This window comes from Marmota marmota, unplaced genomic scaffold (genome assembly GCF_001458135.2).
Source record: "Marmota marmota marmota unplaced genomic scaffold, marMar, whole genome shotgun sequence".
Classification (NCBI taxonomy): Eukaryota; Metazoa; Chordata; class Mammalia; order Rodentia; family Sciuridae; genus Marmota; species Marmota marmota.
Window position 1 is genome coordinate 37,349,885 of NW_025999932.1, and position 13,976 is coordinate 37,363,860.

A 13,976-nucleotide genomic window follows, 5' to 3' on the forward strand; every position below is an offset into this window, starting at 1 on the left:
GTGGTTTGAGGCACTGGGTTTGATTCTTAGTACCACATATAAATAAATAAAGGTCCATTAACAACTAAAAAATATTTTTTAAAAAATAGTACTTTATGATTTTTGTTTTAATTTCCTTTTATTTTTGAATCATTTTTTTACATAATTTTACCATAAAGTTGCTTTTTTTTCCACAAGAGACTATTGTTTAAATTTCAGAATTATTCAGTCTACTTATTGCTTTGTATAAGGATGAAAAAATGTTAAATCATTTGTTCTTTACATGTTTACATTTTCTCAGGGTTTTGAAAAATATATCATTGGTTTCATTATAAAGAAATAAACTCATGGAAAACATTTTATCCCCTCTCCAGACTGCAGCTCTCAGAGCAGTTGGCAACATAGTGACAGGCACTGATGAGCAGACCCAGGTTGTTCTCAATTGTGATGTCCTGTCACACTTCCCAAATCTCTTATCACATCCAAAAGAGAAGATAAATAAGGTAAGGCATGGAGTGTCCTCACAGTTTTTCTTTCTCTTTGTATCTTTCATTTTTAACCACCTCCTCCCTAGTTTCTATTTCTAGATGTTTGTATTTTTCTTCAAAAACCACTACAGTAGAAAATTGTTTAAACCCACTCTATAATTGTTTTATTTTAGCTTTTAGTTGCTTCCTGTGAGTACTGCCCTGGTCATTACAGAAGAAAAAAACAACATTTTTAGACTGCTTGGTGTTTTTACAGATTGAACAGTAGCAATAATTATTAAATTGTAGCCACTAGGTACAAGTATAGGCAAAAATCCCCCACCAAAATAACTATTACATTTTTTAAACAAACAGATCATACTTTATTCACTAACAAAATTAGAATGTGTCCTAAGATGGAATGCTTAAATTCAAAGATCATTTTTAAAAATGTCTTTTTTTTTAAGATTTTAAGCTTTGGAGCTGGGTACGCAGGTGCACGCCTATAATCCCAGCGGCTTGGGAGGCTGAGATAGGAGAATCGTGAGTTCAAAGCCAGCCTCATCAGTGGCAACGTGCTAAGCAATTCAGTGAGACCCTGCCTCTAATAAAATACAAAATAGGGATGTGGCTCAGTGGTCGAGTGCCTCTGAATTCAATACCCGGTATCCCCCCCAAAAAGTTACATTTTATAGATATATTTGTTATAGTGAAGAGAAAGAAGCCAGAAGTTTTGGGCGAGTTATTTTTACTGAGGAAATTTAAACCACATAGGTGGGTTTTATAACTTAGTGTATTCTGTAATTGGAAATGACCAAGAAATGAAATAGCCAGACAGAGGTGACAGTGGTTCTGGCCTAGGATGTGATGTGACCCCTACCCGCCCCCACTTTATATATATATATATTTTTTTTTAGTTGTTGATAGACATTTATTTTATTTATTTATACATGGTGCTGAGAATCAAATCCAGTGCCTCATGAGACATGCCAGGCAATTGCACAACTGCTGAGTCCCAGCCCCAGCCCCACAATATGCTCTTAAAGTGAAGGTATCAATGGGGAAAAAGTTCATACAGATATATACTCAGGTTCAACAAGCAGCTGCTTCAAAAGGTTTTTAGTTTGAGAATTTGTTATTTGAACCAGAAAACCCTGAAGTTAGAATTTTCCAACTTGATTTTTCTCCGTAGCATTTTAATTAAAAGAATTTTTAAACCTACAAAAAAATTTGCAAGAATAGTATAGCAAGCCCCCATGTACTCTAAACATAGGTTCATCAGTTGTTAACATCTTACCCACAGTTACATGGCAGAATAAATTTATAATTAACTCTTTCAGTCATTGAGGAGAGGGCTGGGAATGTGTGGCTTAGTGGTAGGATTCTTGCCTAGCACGTATGAGGCCCTGGGTTGAATCACCAGCGTTCGGGGAAAAAAGGAAAGAAAAAGGAAAACAAAATTAACATTAGAAGTAAAAGAAGGTATATACCTTTAACATTAATAGTATACTAAGCCTGTTTGTGGCTCGTAAATCTTTTAATGTCTGTAGATCCATCCTAGACTAGTTTGATGCTTGATTTCTGTAGAATACTTGAACAAGTATATCTTGGAGTACATCTTTTTGAAATAAAACAATCTACTTTTGGGGAGGGTGAAGGGAGGCCCTGCTAAGTTGCTTAGGGCCTCACTAAATTGCTGAGGCTGACTTTGAACTTATGATTCTCCTGTCTCAGCCTCCCAAGCCACTAAGATTATAGGTATGCCCCACCATGCCCAACAATTCACTTTTATTAGAAGTAGTTTTAATAAAGTATTCAGAAATTCAGTCTTGTGGGCTGAGGCTTTAGCTCATGGTAGAGTGCTTGCCTAGCATCTGTGTGGTATTGGGTTCGATCCTCAGCACCACATGAAGATAAATAAAATAAAGGTCTTAAAAATCAACTGATTAAGAAAAATTCAGTCTTATAGTTATTTCTGCCTGTTAAAGGGAAAAAATACACAAAAATGTAAGTTCCATGAATAAAGATTTTAATCTGTTTGTTCACTGTTGTATCACCATTGCCTAGAATAATTCTAGCTTATAGGTGGAAGTGTCCTAATTTATTTTAAATAGGTCTTATATATAACCAGATCACTTTTTAGATGTAGTCACTTGAAAATAATGCAGGTGATTTTGTTATTATATATATATAAAATATGTTAAGATAAAAATATGAAAAGCTTTAAAGATACAGTATTTTTTTCAATTCTAGGAAGCTGTATGGTTCCTTTCCAACATAACGGCAGGCAACCAGCAACAAGTTCAAGCTGTAATAGATGCTGGATTAATCCCTATGATTATTCATCAGCTTGCCAAGGTCAGTCATTGTGGGTTCATCATCTTTCCTAACCTGTTATTACCAAGATTTTTTGGGTAAAGAATTCATTCATTTATATTTTTTTTAACCTTTAGGGGGACTTCGGAACACAAAAAGAAGCCGCTTGGGCAATTAGCAACTTAACAATAAGTGGCAGAAAAGATCAAGTGAGTCTAAATTTTTTTTTTAACTGTCACAATTGTTAATATTGGAAAGTACACTAGTTTCTTAAATTTAGATTGCTGATTGTTTTTAATCTCTGTACTTTATTTTATTTTGTGATCTAGGTTGAGTACCTTGTACAACAGAATGTAATACCACCATTCTGTAATTTATTGTCAGTAAAAGATTCTCAAGTGGTTCAGGTGGTTCTAGATGGTCTAAAAAACATTCTGATAATGGCTGGTGATGAAGCAAGCACAATAGCTGAAATAATTGAAGAATGTGGAGGTAAGAGTGGATTGATTGAAGAAAAGTAGTTGAGCACTTTTATGAGTTTATTTTCCATTGCTAAACAAAAAAACCTGAGGTTTGGATATGTATAAAGAAAAAAGTCTAATTTAGCTCACAGTTTTGGAAGCTGACAATCCAAAACAGGGAGACCTCATAACAACTCACTCTTGGGGGAAATTTTTTTTCCCCTGTCACACATATTATCATGTGATTCTGTGTACCTCACTTTGGGAAATATTATTTCATGTTCTTGGAAAAGGTTAATGATTTCTTAATCACCTGTATATTTTGTTTTAATCCTACCAATTGTAATGGTAGGATTGCTACAACTGTGTGATGAAGTTATTACTACAAATTTTTATTTTAAAATTTTAATGAGAAAGAATAGAGATCTTACTGCTCATTATTGGTTTTAGATGTTTTACTTAAAATATTTAAAAATTAGCAATGTAATCAGGTTCATAACAGAAAGTTTGAGCAACTTGCAGAATTGTTACTATTCAGTTTTATATCAATATCTTCACTTCCCTGAATGGGAGTTATAAATAGAACACAATGCTTACTTATTATAATTTTATGAAGTACTGCAACCATTATCTTTGACACCTGTTTTTCCATTTTTCTGGTATGTATATTATTAGCTTTTTAAAAATGCAACTGTTTCAACATAGCATAGTCAAAAAGACATTTCAAAGAAAAATATTAATTTTTTAGATTAATAAATTTATGCATTCAATGCATGAAATAAATGTATTAGAACTATAACTGATGACATTGTGAATTCTGTTTTGAACTGTTATTTCTACAGGTTTGTTATGGTGTAGGAGACAAGAACCCTATTCACAATCTTGGAAAAAAAATCACAGATTTAGTACTGTCACTAACTTGCCATGTAACCTGAATTAAATTCCTTTTACATCCCTGTGCCACATACCTATCAAATGGAGTGTTTAGGCAATTTTTTAGACTGCCTACTTGAGGAAACAGGGTGCCTCAAAGGCTTCTAAGGAGGAAGAAATCAGTGGGATGCTGCTCATCTTTTAGATGTCATCTTTGGGTGAAGAAAAGGGTGTGTTGAAATCCTTAGGATTTATGTACACAGTTTTCATTAGTGTCTCCTTAATTATTTTGATATTTTTTTATCAGGTTTGGAGAAAATTGAAGTTTTGCAGCAACATGAAAATGAAGACATATATAAATTAGCATTTGAAATCATAGATCAATATTTCTCTGGTGATGATGTAAGTATATATTAAAATATGATATGTTTGTGTATAAATTAAAACCTATATGTAATATATGACTTAAGTTTATACTGTATTTCTATTAGGTGCTCCACCAGTCACTTGTTCTTAAATACTTTACTCCAGAATTTAATTATAAGGTAATATTGTAGCAGGATGCAGTGATGCATGCCTGTAATTGCAGTGACTAGAGCTGCTAAGACAGGAGGATCACAAGTTCAAGGCCAGCCTTAGCAACTTATGGAAACCCTATATCGAAATAAAAAATAAAATAAAGAACTAGAGGTATAACTCAGTGGAAAAAGCTGCCCTGAAATTGATTCCCAGTATCAAAAAACAAAAAGTTAAACCAAACAGAAAGTAATATTATAAAAGCAGCTCTTGTTGCATTTGAGGACTATTAACTGATTAAGAAGTAGTAATTATAGAAATAACATATATTTAGATTTTTAGATATATTTTTAATACACAGAAATTTAAGAAAGGGTTAGTTTCTTAAAATATCTCCTATTTATTTATTTATTTATTTATTTAGTGTGTGGTACTGGGGATTGAACCCAAGGGCCTTGTGCTTGCAAGGCAAGCACTGTACCAACTGAGCTATATCCCCAGCCCTCATTTCCAATTTAAAATTGTTAAATTTCTCAATAAAATTATTATGGATTTGCTGAAATGTTTTAGGTGATTTATACAGAATTTATACAGAATTTTCTCCTAAGTGGTAAAGAATTAATTCAAATTATACCATAATGTATAGTATCACCATATAATCAGGACCTTTCCCCCCCTTGGTTTTTTATAGATTGACGAAGATCCTAGCCTCATTCCTGAAGCAACACAAGGAGGTACTTACAATTTCGACCCAACAGCCAACCTTCAAACAAAAGAATTTAATTTTTAAGGTCAATTGAGTGCAGCATCTTTCTCATGTTCAATATGAAGCACCACCAGATGGCTACCAAATGATAAGAACAACAGCAACAAAAGGCTCCAAAACACATGCCTCTTCGTTTTGATGCTTCTAAAGCAAGCCATGTCTCAGTCACTTTGCAGTTGCCAAAAGTCACTCTCACATGGACTGTAAATGCATATGCATGATTTCCTAAACTGTTTTAGAATTCTTAACAATCTCAACTACCCTATTTTCCCCGGTCCCTGGTGCCACATGCTGACAACTGCAGTCTCCAGTTTAAAATATTCCATAGTGGTGGCATGTCAGCTGCCCGTTGGTATTCCTTTGGAAAATGGTGCACTGTGGATCAAGACACTTTGGTATGATGCATATTCACGTTGGAAGACTGAAGAGGTGCAGTATGATCTGAGCCTCCGTCATTGTCCTCCACAAACATATTTTCATATTCTTTATGAGGAAGAATAGATTTTAAAGTACAAGCCAAATGATTTTCATTGGTGGAACTGACACAAAAAAAGTAACTTAAAAACAAGAAACTTGGTTATTGGTTAAACAGATAAGTTTTAAAAAACTGTACTTCATCTACCAGTAATTGATGTGTTTATTATCTGCCTCAGAAGCCAGGGTTGGAGGAAGAACTTTAGATATGGATGGTAATGCTTTCACCATTATACCTAATTTTTGAGAACAGCAAGCCCTATTTGACCACTCACTTCAGCCTGTGTGTTCCTGCTGTTTTGAAGTAATCAAATGCTGTGCATGGTATTTTACCTGAGCTGCAACCTGTTACAGACTTGAACTTCTGTTTAAGTTGAAAGCAAGAGTCCCTGTCTACAAAGGAAAAAAACAAAACTGCAAAGGTCTAAAATATTCATTGGTGATGTTTAAAAAAATAAAATCTTGCTTTCAGCTTTCAGGAGTTAATATTTTTGTTCTAATCTGATAATTGGATATGGTTGATTTATATTGGGTTTAAACTGTGGAGCTTTCATGTTTACTGTAATTTAGTCTTAAAACATTTTTTACTTAGTAACCAGTGCTTTTGATAATGTGGTTGGCAACAAACCAGCAACTATTTAGAAGTGTTATAAGACTTCATTCTAGGAGTATTGGGAAAGTTCACTCAGATCCTACTCTAAAAGCATCTGCACTTATTAAAAAAATTCAAACAGGGATCTGTGTAGAGGAATAATCTGCAGTTATTTAACATAATAAGCCTGATTTGCAGTGATCTTTAAGTAGTTCTGCAAAATCTGGTATTACTATGTAAAGTTATTGCTTTTGGTAAATTGTCTGACCCAGTTATTAATGAACGAATATGGATTTGAAAATTTTTAAACTAAATAATTTGTGCTGTCACAGAAATGGTTTTGTTGCTCTTGTTTACTGGACATAATTTCCCAATGCATTGATGTGAAGGGATAGAAAATCTAAACTCATTTAGTTATGGGGGGTGTATTTACTGTGATGAAGATGAGACAGATGCCATCAGAGCTTTGTGAATCAACTGGGGTGTTTTCACTGATAAACAATACATAGCAGGTGTGCGTTCATTACAAATATATGTATCTGCCAAGGTGGAGCCACTTTAAAGAGTGAGTTTTGTCTTGTATCTAAAGTGGATACAAGCGTATGTTTAAACTGCAAGATTTTTACTTGCTAGAGAATCTGTTTTAATATAGTGGTTTGGCCTCTGATTATTTATAGGTTTTATAAATTTTAGAATCAATTTCTCTTTAAGGTGGCTCAGATTTTTCAACTCTTGTGCACATAAAATTGAGTTGAAGTTCATTGTGCCTTTTTTTCTTTATCCAAATTTTGAGTTAAAGCTTCATATGGTAAATGCATCCTGTTCAGACACTATCGTCTAAATTTTTCAAACTGTGTGGTGTTCACTAAAAATAGGAATAACAAAATCAAATCAAATTAAGGTCACACACTTGGTGAAAACCTTAAAGTACAAATTGTCTGGATATTGTGAATTGTCTCTCTTCCCAGTTTGTTTCTTCCAGACTCTTATACTTAACTGACAGTTACCTTTCAAATTTGGCACACACTGAGATTAAAATTGGGCCTTTACTATGATGATTCCTATTTCCTCTTGTGTTTTAAGTGCAAACTAACATTTAAGTGAACATTAGCATCAAGTAGTGCAGACAAATGTGTGCATTTGCTTGATTCAGTTTGTTGTGACCTTACCAGTTTTGAATTGGAATTGCACCATTTCATAGATAAAGGAAACTAAGTATATTGCTGCACTTTTAAGTTTTCAAAACAGTGTTTAAAAATTGCATTGTTTTTATTTTTTTTTAACTCAGTTAAAATAGACTAAAACGTTCTTTCAAAAGAGGCATCTAAACGTGTTCTTAATTTTGTATATGGGCTTAGGTTTTGTAACCAATAAAAAAAGCTGCTATCAAATATGATAAAACATTGAAAGACTTATTTCTGAAAATATTGCTTAACTTTGGGTTTTGTATGGTTAAATTTAAATTTGGAATGATTTTCAACTATCAGACGCATTGAGGTAAATCATGAATTACTCTTTGAGAGTATATTTATATGTCTTTCCCACTATAACAAACAAGGATGACCAATAACTATGCTGGAGTATTTTGTGACAAATAATATGTACTAACAGCTATACTAATTTCCTAAGATGCCATAACAGAACATCAAAAACCAGGTGATTTCAGACAATAGAAATTATTATCATAAACTCTGGAGTCTAGAAGTCCTAAATCAAGGTGATGACTAGGCCAGGCTCTCTGTGAGTCTGCAAAGGATCCTGCCTGCCTCTCCTAGCTTCTGGTGGTGGCTGGCGACCCTTGACATTTCTCGGCTTGCAGCTGTATCATTGCATTCTCTGCCTTTGGCATTATGTGACCCTCTTCTGATGTATCTCAGATTTAAGCACTGTAACTTAGAAAAAGACCATTTATTTGAAAAGGTGGTATGATTTTGACTTTCATGAAACAAACTTTAATCCTGCCTAACCCTTGAAAACATGTAACATAGAAAATAGTAATCGAAGTAAACCTGAAAGTTTAACCTCTTAGAGGTTGTGGCTCTAAATGAAATCTTTGATAAATTAAAAGAAAAAAGGAGCAGCCAAACTTTTGAGTATAGAAATATTTTTACTTTTGTATAATGCCACTTCAAATTATTTTTGAAAGAAGTCAGTGTTTAAGTAAATAAATGTGATAGTACTCATAATCTTGCCATCATTTCCTTCAGAAGGGTTATCCTTTTCAGGGGACTCAATATATAATTATTTCAGGTAAATTCAGTTATCTTACATGATGGTTAATATTTTTATCCCTCATTAAACTCTGGGAAGTTTGAATTAAGTCTTTTGGGGAAAGAGAATATAACTTCTGTATATTAAGCTGTAAGTTTTAAGGCATATATCCCAAAGAGTGCTCTCTATCCACTACTGATACTTGTGAGGCTTAGAAGGAACTGTTCATATAGATGCTGTACTTGATTAGATAGCTGAAACAACCACAGGATAATTCTCAAGATACTAGAAAGATCTAGAGAGAGACAGTGCAGGCACAGTATAGATTATATCAAGAGAAATGGGCTGGGAATGTAGCTCAGCGGTAAAGCACTTGTGTAGAGTGAATAAGGGGCTCTGGGTTTGATCCCCAGGGCTGTAAAAAATTGAGAAAGCATTTTGGGAAAATGACATGGTGATGCAACCTGTTACCACAATTTATTTGCCCAAGAAATCCTTCTAGTAATTTTGGCCCATGTACGGGTTTCTCAATCCTGAATTATTAACATATTAGTCTGGATAATTATTTCTTCTGTTTGTCCTGTGCACGGTAGGATGTTTTGCAGCATTTCCAGACTTTACTCAGTAGATGTTAGTACCTCATCCTCCTCCCTCAGTGAAGACCACCAAAAATGCCTGTGGACATTGTCAGGTTTTCCCTGGGAGCCAGAACTTCCCTGGTTGTGAACCACTGTCTTAAATGAAGAAGTCTAAATCATGACTTTGTTATGTGAATAGTCTCAGGGTTTCTTCAAATGCGTAAGATTAAAAAATAGGAGACAAAAAATGTGCCTTTTCTTTATTCTAAGTTTTAGGAAAAATCAGAGGCAGACTATTAAGGTTTGGATATGAAGTGTTCCCCAAAGACTCGTGTTAAAGGTCTGGTTGCCAAATGCAGCCATGTTCAGAGATGGGGCTTTTGTGAAATGATTGGATCATGAGGGCTTTGACCCTGTCAGTGGATTAATCCACTGATAGCTGAATGAACTATTAGGAGGTGGTAGAAACTATAAGTAGGGCATGGTTAAAGAAGTGGGTCACTAGGAGCATACAGTTGGGAACTGTCTTGTCCCAGTCCCCTAGTTAAAGGTTATGACATCCTGTGTCTCCCCCTGACTTCCGGCTGCTATGAGCTGAGAAGCTTTCCTCCATCATACCCTTTCACCATAATGTTTTGCCTCTCAGACCTAGAGTGATGGAGTCAACCAACTGTAGACTGAAACTATGATCCATAATAAATCATTCCTCCTTCACGTTGTTTTTCTCAGGTATTTGTCACAAAACAATAAGTTGACTAACATACAAACCTCACTTCATTTCCCAGATCATCCTCCTGTGGGAACTGTAGAAGGTGCTACACCCATCTATTCCACAGGCTTGAAATGGGAATAGAGACTACTTGGTCAACTTTTAAAATTTGCCGTGTAGCTGAAAAACAGGGTTATATGAAACAGGTAACAAATGTGTTAATCGCTAAATCTCAAGACCTTCTTGTAGTGTTTTCCAAACATTTTTAGTTGAAGACCTTTAAATTCTATGAGGGAAAGCTGGAATTGGACTAGAAAATCAGCAGAGTTTGAAAATCACTTGATGCACTATGAGATATTGGCCCCCCCAGGAAACTTACAAGTTTATTAAATGATTAAAAGCTAGGGAGCAAAGCTGGGCATGGTGACATATACCTTTAATCCCAGCTGCTCTGGAGGCTGAGGCAGGAGTATTGAAAGTTCAAGGCCAGACTGGGCAACTTGGCCAGACCTTTCTTTAAAAAAAAAAAAAAGTTAAGGCTGAGGGGTTTGGCTTGATGTTAGAGCCCAGTAAATAGAGTCCAGTGGTAGCAGGTGCCCTGGGTTTGATCCCCACTGCTCCCCATCCCCAAAAATGACAAACAAAACAAAAAACTGCAGGGAACTATGAGCCATGCAATAAAGAAAGGGTTCCCTTCAGGGAATTTCTTCTACAATGTCCCTTTTCCTACCCTAACAAACTGCTATCCACCTTCTTGAGTATTCTCTTTCCTCAAATTGTGGGACCACAAATACACACGGTCTTGTGCTAGGTAATGTGTGAAGCCATAATAAACAAGGAATATCTTCATGGGTCAGCAACTGAACTAGGTGGTAAGTAAAATGCAATTCTCAGTGTTAACACAGTAAGGTACACATTGTGTATAATGTTTTAAGAATAAAATCAATTTTATTTTTAAAAATTTTTTAATTTTTGGTTCTGAGGTTGAACCCAGAGCACTCTACCACTGAAGCAAGCTGTCTTATGGATGAGAGTCAGAAGTTTGAGTGACAGATGAGATGCACAATGGGAGCTTGTTCTACTTTGTGGCTAGCTTTAGTTGGCATAAAATTCTTAATCCTAAACAAAAGTCACCTCTCAAATGTCTGTCATAAATTAAATTTTGGGCTAGATTTTAGTTATTTCTTCAGCTCCCTTTCTCAGCCTGAATACCCCGTGCATTTCCTCCCTTCATGTTATAAAGTTGTTGGACGACTTATGTCAGCTTATGTACTTGATAAACCCTAACAATAAATAGTGTGGTGTGACTTGTTTCTGAGTACAGTGGAATGGGAGCATTCAGTTATCTGGACACTTACAGTGTGGAAGCAAGTATTTCAGTTATTTTACCAGCTTCGTCATTATAAGATTTGTGATCAAGTGACAAGTCTCCATTCTGTTTGGCCCAGTACTTAGGCAGCTACTCTATTCAAACCTAAATGTCAGAATTTTATATTAATTCAGCTCATTTTCCTCATACAATTATATTCTTTTGTCTGTAGGTATCCTCTTGGTGTCTTTTGATATTTATGGAGCATCCTATCCCATGCCAGGTTCTATGCTGTGGCACAGGATACTTTATAATATCACAGGAAAAGTTAAAGTTTATTACAAATATTAGGAAAAAGAGAGTAACAGAATTGGCCCGGTTAAGTAGATGACAATCAGGCTGATGGCAAGCTCTTACTAAGTGCTGGCCACTTAGGAGCACTTTACAAGTACCATGTGAAGAAGGTTCTGTCATCAAGTAAAGAGAACTTAAAATTTTCCCCAAATTACCACATCTGATTGTGGTGAAAATGCAGGAGTTCTTTGTGCAGACTGGAAAGTCTCCTGACAGTGGGAAGAGTATGTAGCAAGGCTACATGGGAAGCACCACAGGAAGCTCAAGTGGGTGAAAGCAAATGATGCCAAATCAAAGACTATAATGAAGAGAAGGATGAGTTAATCAGGGCTCCAAAAATAGAGGCCAGACCCTACAGTCTGGTAGGTCATATGAAGAACAATGGGGAATTATTAAGCAAGAGGAATGACAGAAAATTAATGTTTAAAAAGGATCACTAGTTGTTAAGGACAGGATTTTAGTGACAGAGGTTACTGTTCATACTGTGAAACACCAAGACAAGAGGTGATGGACTGTTTGGTCCATGAAGAACATTGACAAAGAGATGCTCGCCTGCTAAAACAGATGAGCTGGTGATGCCTTAGATATGGAGCTAGGGAAGAATCAAGGATGATTTCCAAATCCCAAGACTATAGCAACTGAGTGGAAGCAACATGGGATAGGGAAGAGAATCAGACAGACATGGAGGTGGAGGGTGAGCTCAGTTGGGTTGTATTAAGTTGAAATATCCAAGACTTGCCTCGCAGGGCCGTTGGAAATATTGATCCGGAAAGTAGAGGAGAACCTGGGCTAGAGATTTGAATCCTCTGCCTATTTGGATGATTTTATTAAAGTAGCAGGTGAGGATGAGACTGCCTGGGTCTAGTGTCTGAAGTGTGGAAAGGGCTTAAGATAGTGTCATGGAGTTCCAGCATTCAGTGAGCACATTAGTAGAGGGTGAGTTTGTAAAGAAAAAGAAATAGTGGGGAAAGAGATTTCAGTGCCCGGTGGTGCTGCTAAGCAATGAAGCGAGGTAAGGACATGAACTATCCTTTGGTTTTAGTGATCTGGAGGTCACTGTCCCTTGATCAGTGTGGTTAGGAAGTTAGATACTGAAGTAGAAAGGACGGAGGAACAGAGGCAGAATATGAAGATAGTGATTCTAATTAGTTTCCTCATCAGCTTTCTATTTTGCTCTGAAGGGGCAATAGGATAATCACTAAAGGAGGATGTCAGAAAATTGGTGGGGAGAATGCAGTTGAGAAATAAACTGAATATAAGAAAAGAAGAATAATCATAGATTTTCTAAGTTATAGGAGAGAATTCAGAGCATTAGGTGGCAGGTTGACCATATACACTTTTCAGTCAGCAGTTATTTAATTGGGCAACTAGCAACCCATGGCCTAATAGAGATTATTATTATAATGGCATGAAACTAGCAATAGATGTGTAAATAAAAGAATTTAATCTGATATCTGCTACATTAAAAATGGTATAGGAAGGGGCTGGGGTTTGGCTCAGCCATAGAGCACTCACCTAGCACATGCCAGGCCCTGGATTCTATTCTCAACACCACCCACATAAGTAAATAAAATAAAAGTATAAAAAAATGGTATAGGAAGTGGCTGCGGGGGAAAGGTTTTGAACTGCAGGCAGTCATTTTTTTAAATTATAAAATACAGACAATAAAATTTACCATCTTAGCCATGCAGTTCAATACTGTTAAGTATATTTATGTTGTTGGCAATCAGTCTCCACAATGTAGGATGATACTTATCGCAGACTGGGGGAAAGGGAAAAGAGGAATTATTTAATGGGTATAATGAATCTGACTACTTCAGATACCTCATGAAAGTGGAATTATACAGTATTTGTGTCTTTTTCTACCGACCTCACAGGGTGGTTGTGAAGTAAAATAAGGTAGGTAAAAGCATCTAGTGCCATCCTGATATGATTTAGTGCTTCTCTGACCCTTTTGCTGATTTTTTGGATTTTTCACAAATGGAAGTAATAGCCACATGAGCTTTAAAAAGCTTGCTGGTGGGCTGAGGTTGTGGCTCCGTGGTACAGCACTTGCGGAGCACGCGTGAGGCACTGGGTTTGATCCCTAGCACCACATTAAAAAAAAAAAAAAAAGCTTGCTGGTCATTAAAAACAGACTTGCAAGGCCAATTAGACACTTTAGTCCCGAAATTTATCCTGTCTCCAGGCAAATTTTTTTTTTTTTTTTTTTTTGTAATAAATATGTATTACTTTCTAGTCAGAATTATAGGACACCCATAGCACAAAAGTTGATAACAAAAATCAACAAATGGGACTTACTTAAACTGAAAAGTTTTCTCTCAGCAAGAGAAACAATAAAAGAGGTAAATAGGGAGCCTACATCATGGGA

The 13,976-nt window shown here is 35.7% G+C and overlaps 1 protein-coding gene across 2 annotated transcripts in view; it reads left to right on the forward strand.

Annotated features, from left to right (window-relative positions):
- Positions 1–7,840, forward strand: part of Kpna3 (karyopherin subunit alpha 3) — a 38,720-nt gene extending 30,880 nt beyond the window's left edge. For both annotated transcript variants that reach the window (XM_015484270.2, XM_048800903.1), the window contains exons 11-16: positions 354–482; positions 2,700–2,804; positions 2,900–2,971; positions 3,092–3,254; positions 4,404–4,498; positions 5,304–7,840. In XM_015484270.2, coding sequence (XP_015339756.1) covers positions 354–482; positions 2,700–2,804; positions 2,900–2,971; positions 3,092–3,254; positions 4,404–4,498; positions 5,304–5,402 — 663 coding nt within the window. In that variant the 3' untranslated portion in view covers positions 5,403–7,840. The remainder of the gene's footprint in view (positions 1–353; positions 483–2,699; positions 2,805–2,899; positions 2,972–3,091; positions 3,255–4,403; positions 4,499–5,303) is intronic.
- The last annotated feature ends 6,136 nt before the right edge of the window (positions 7,841–13,976 follow it).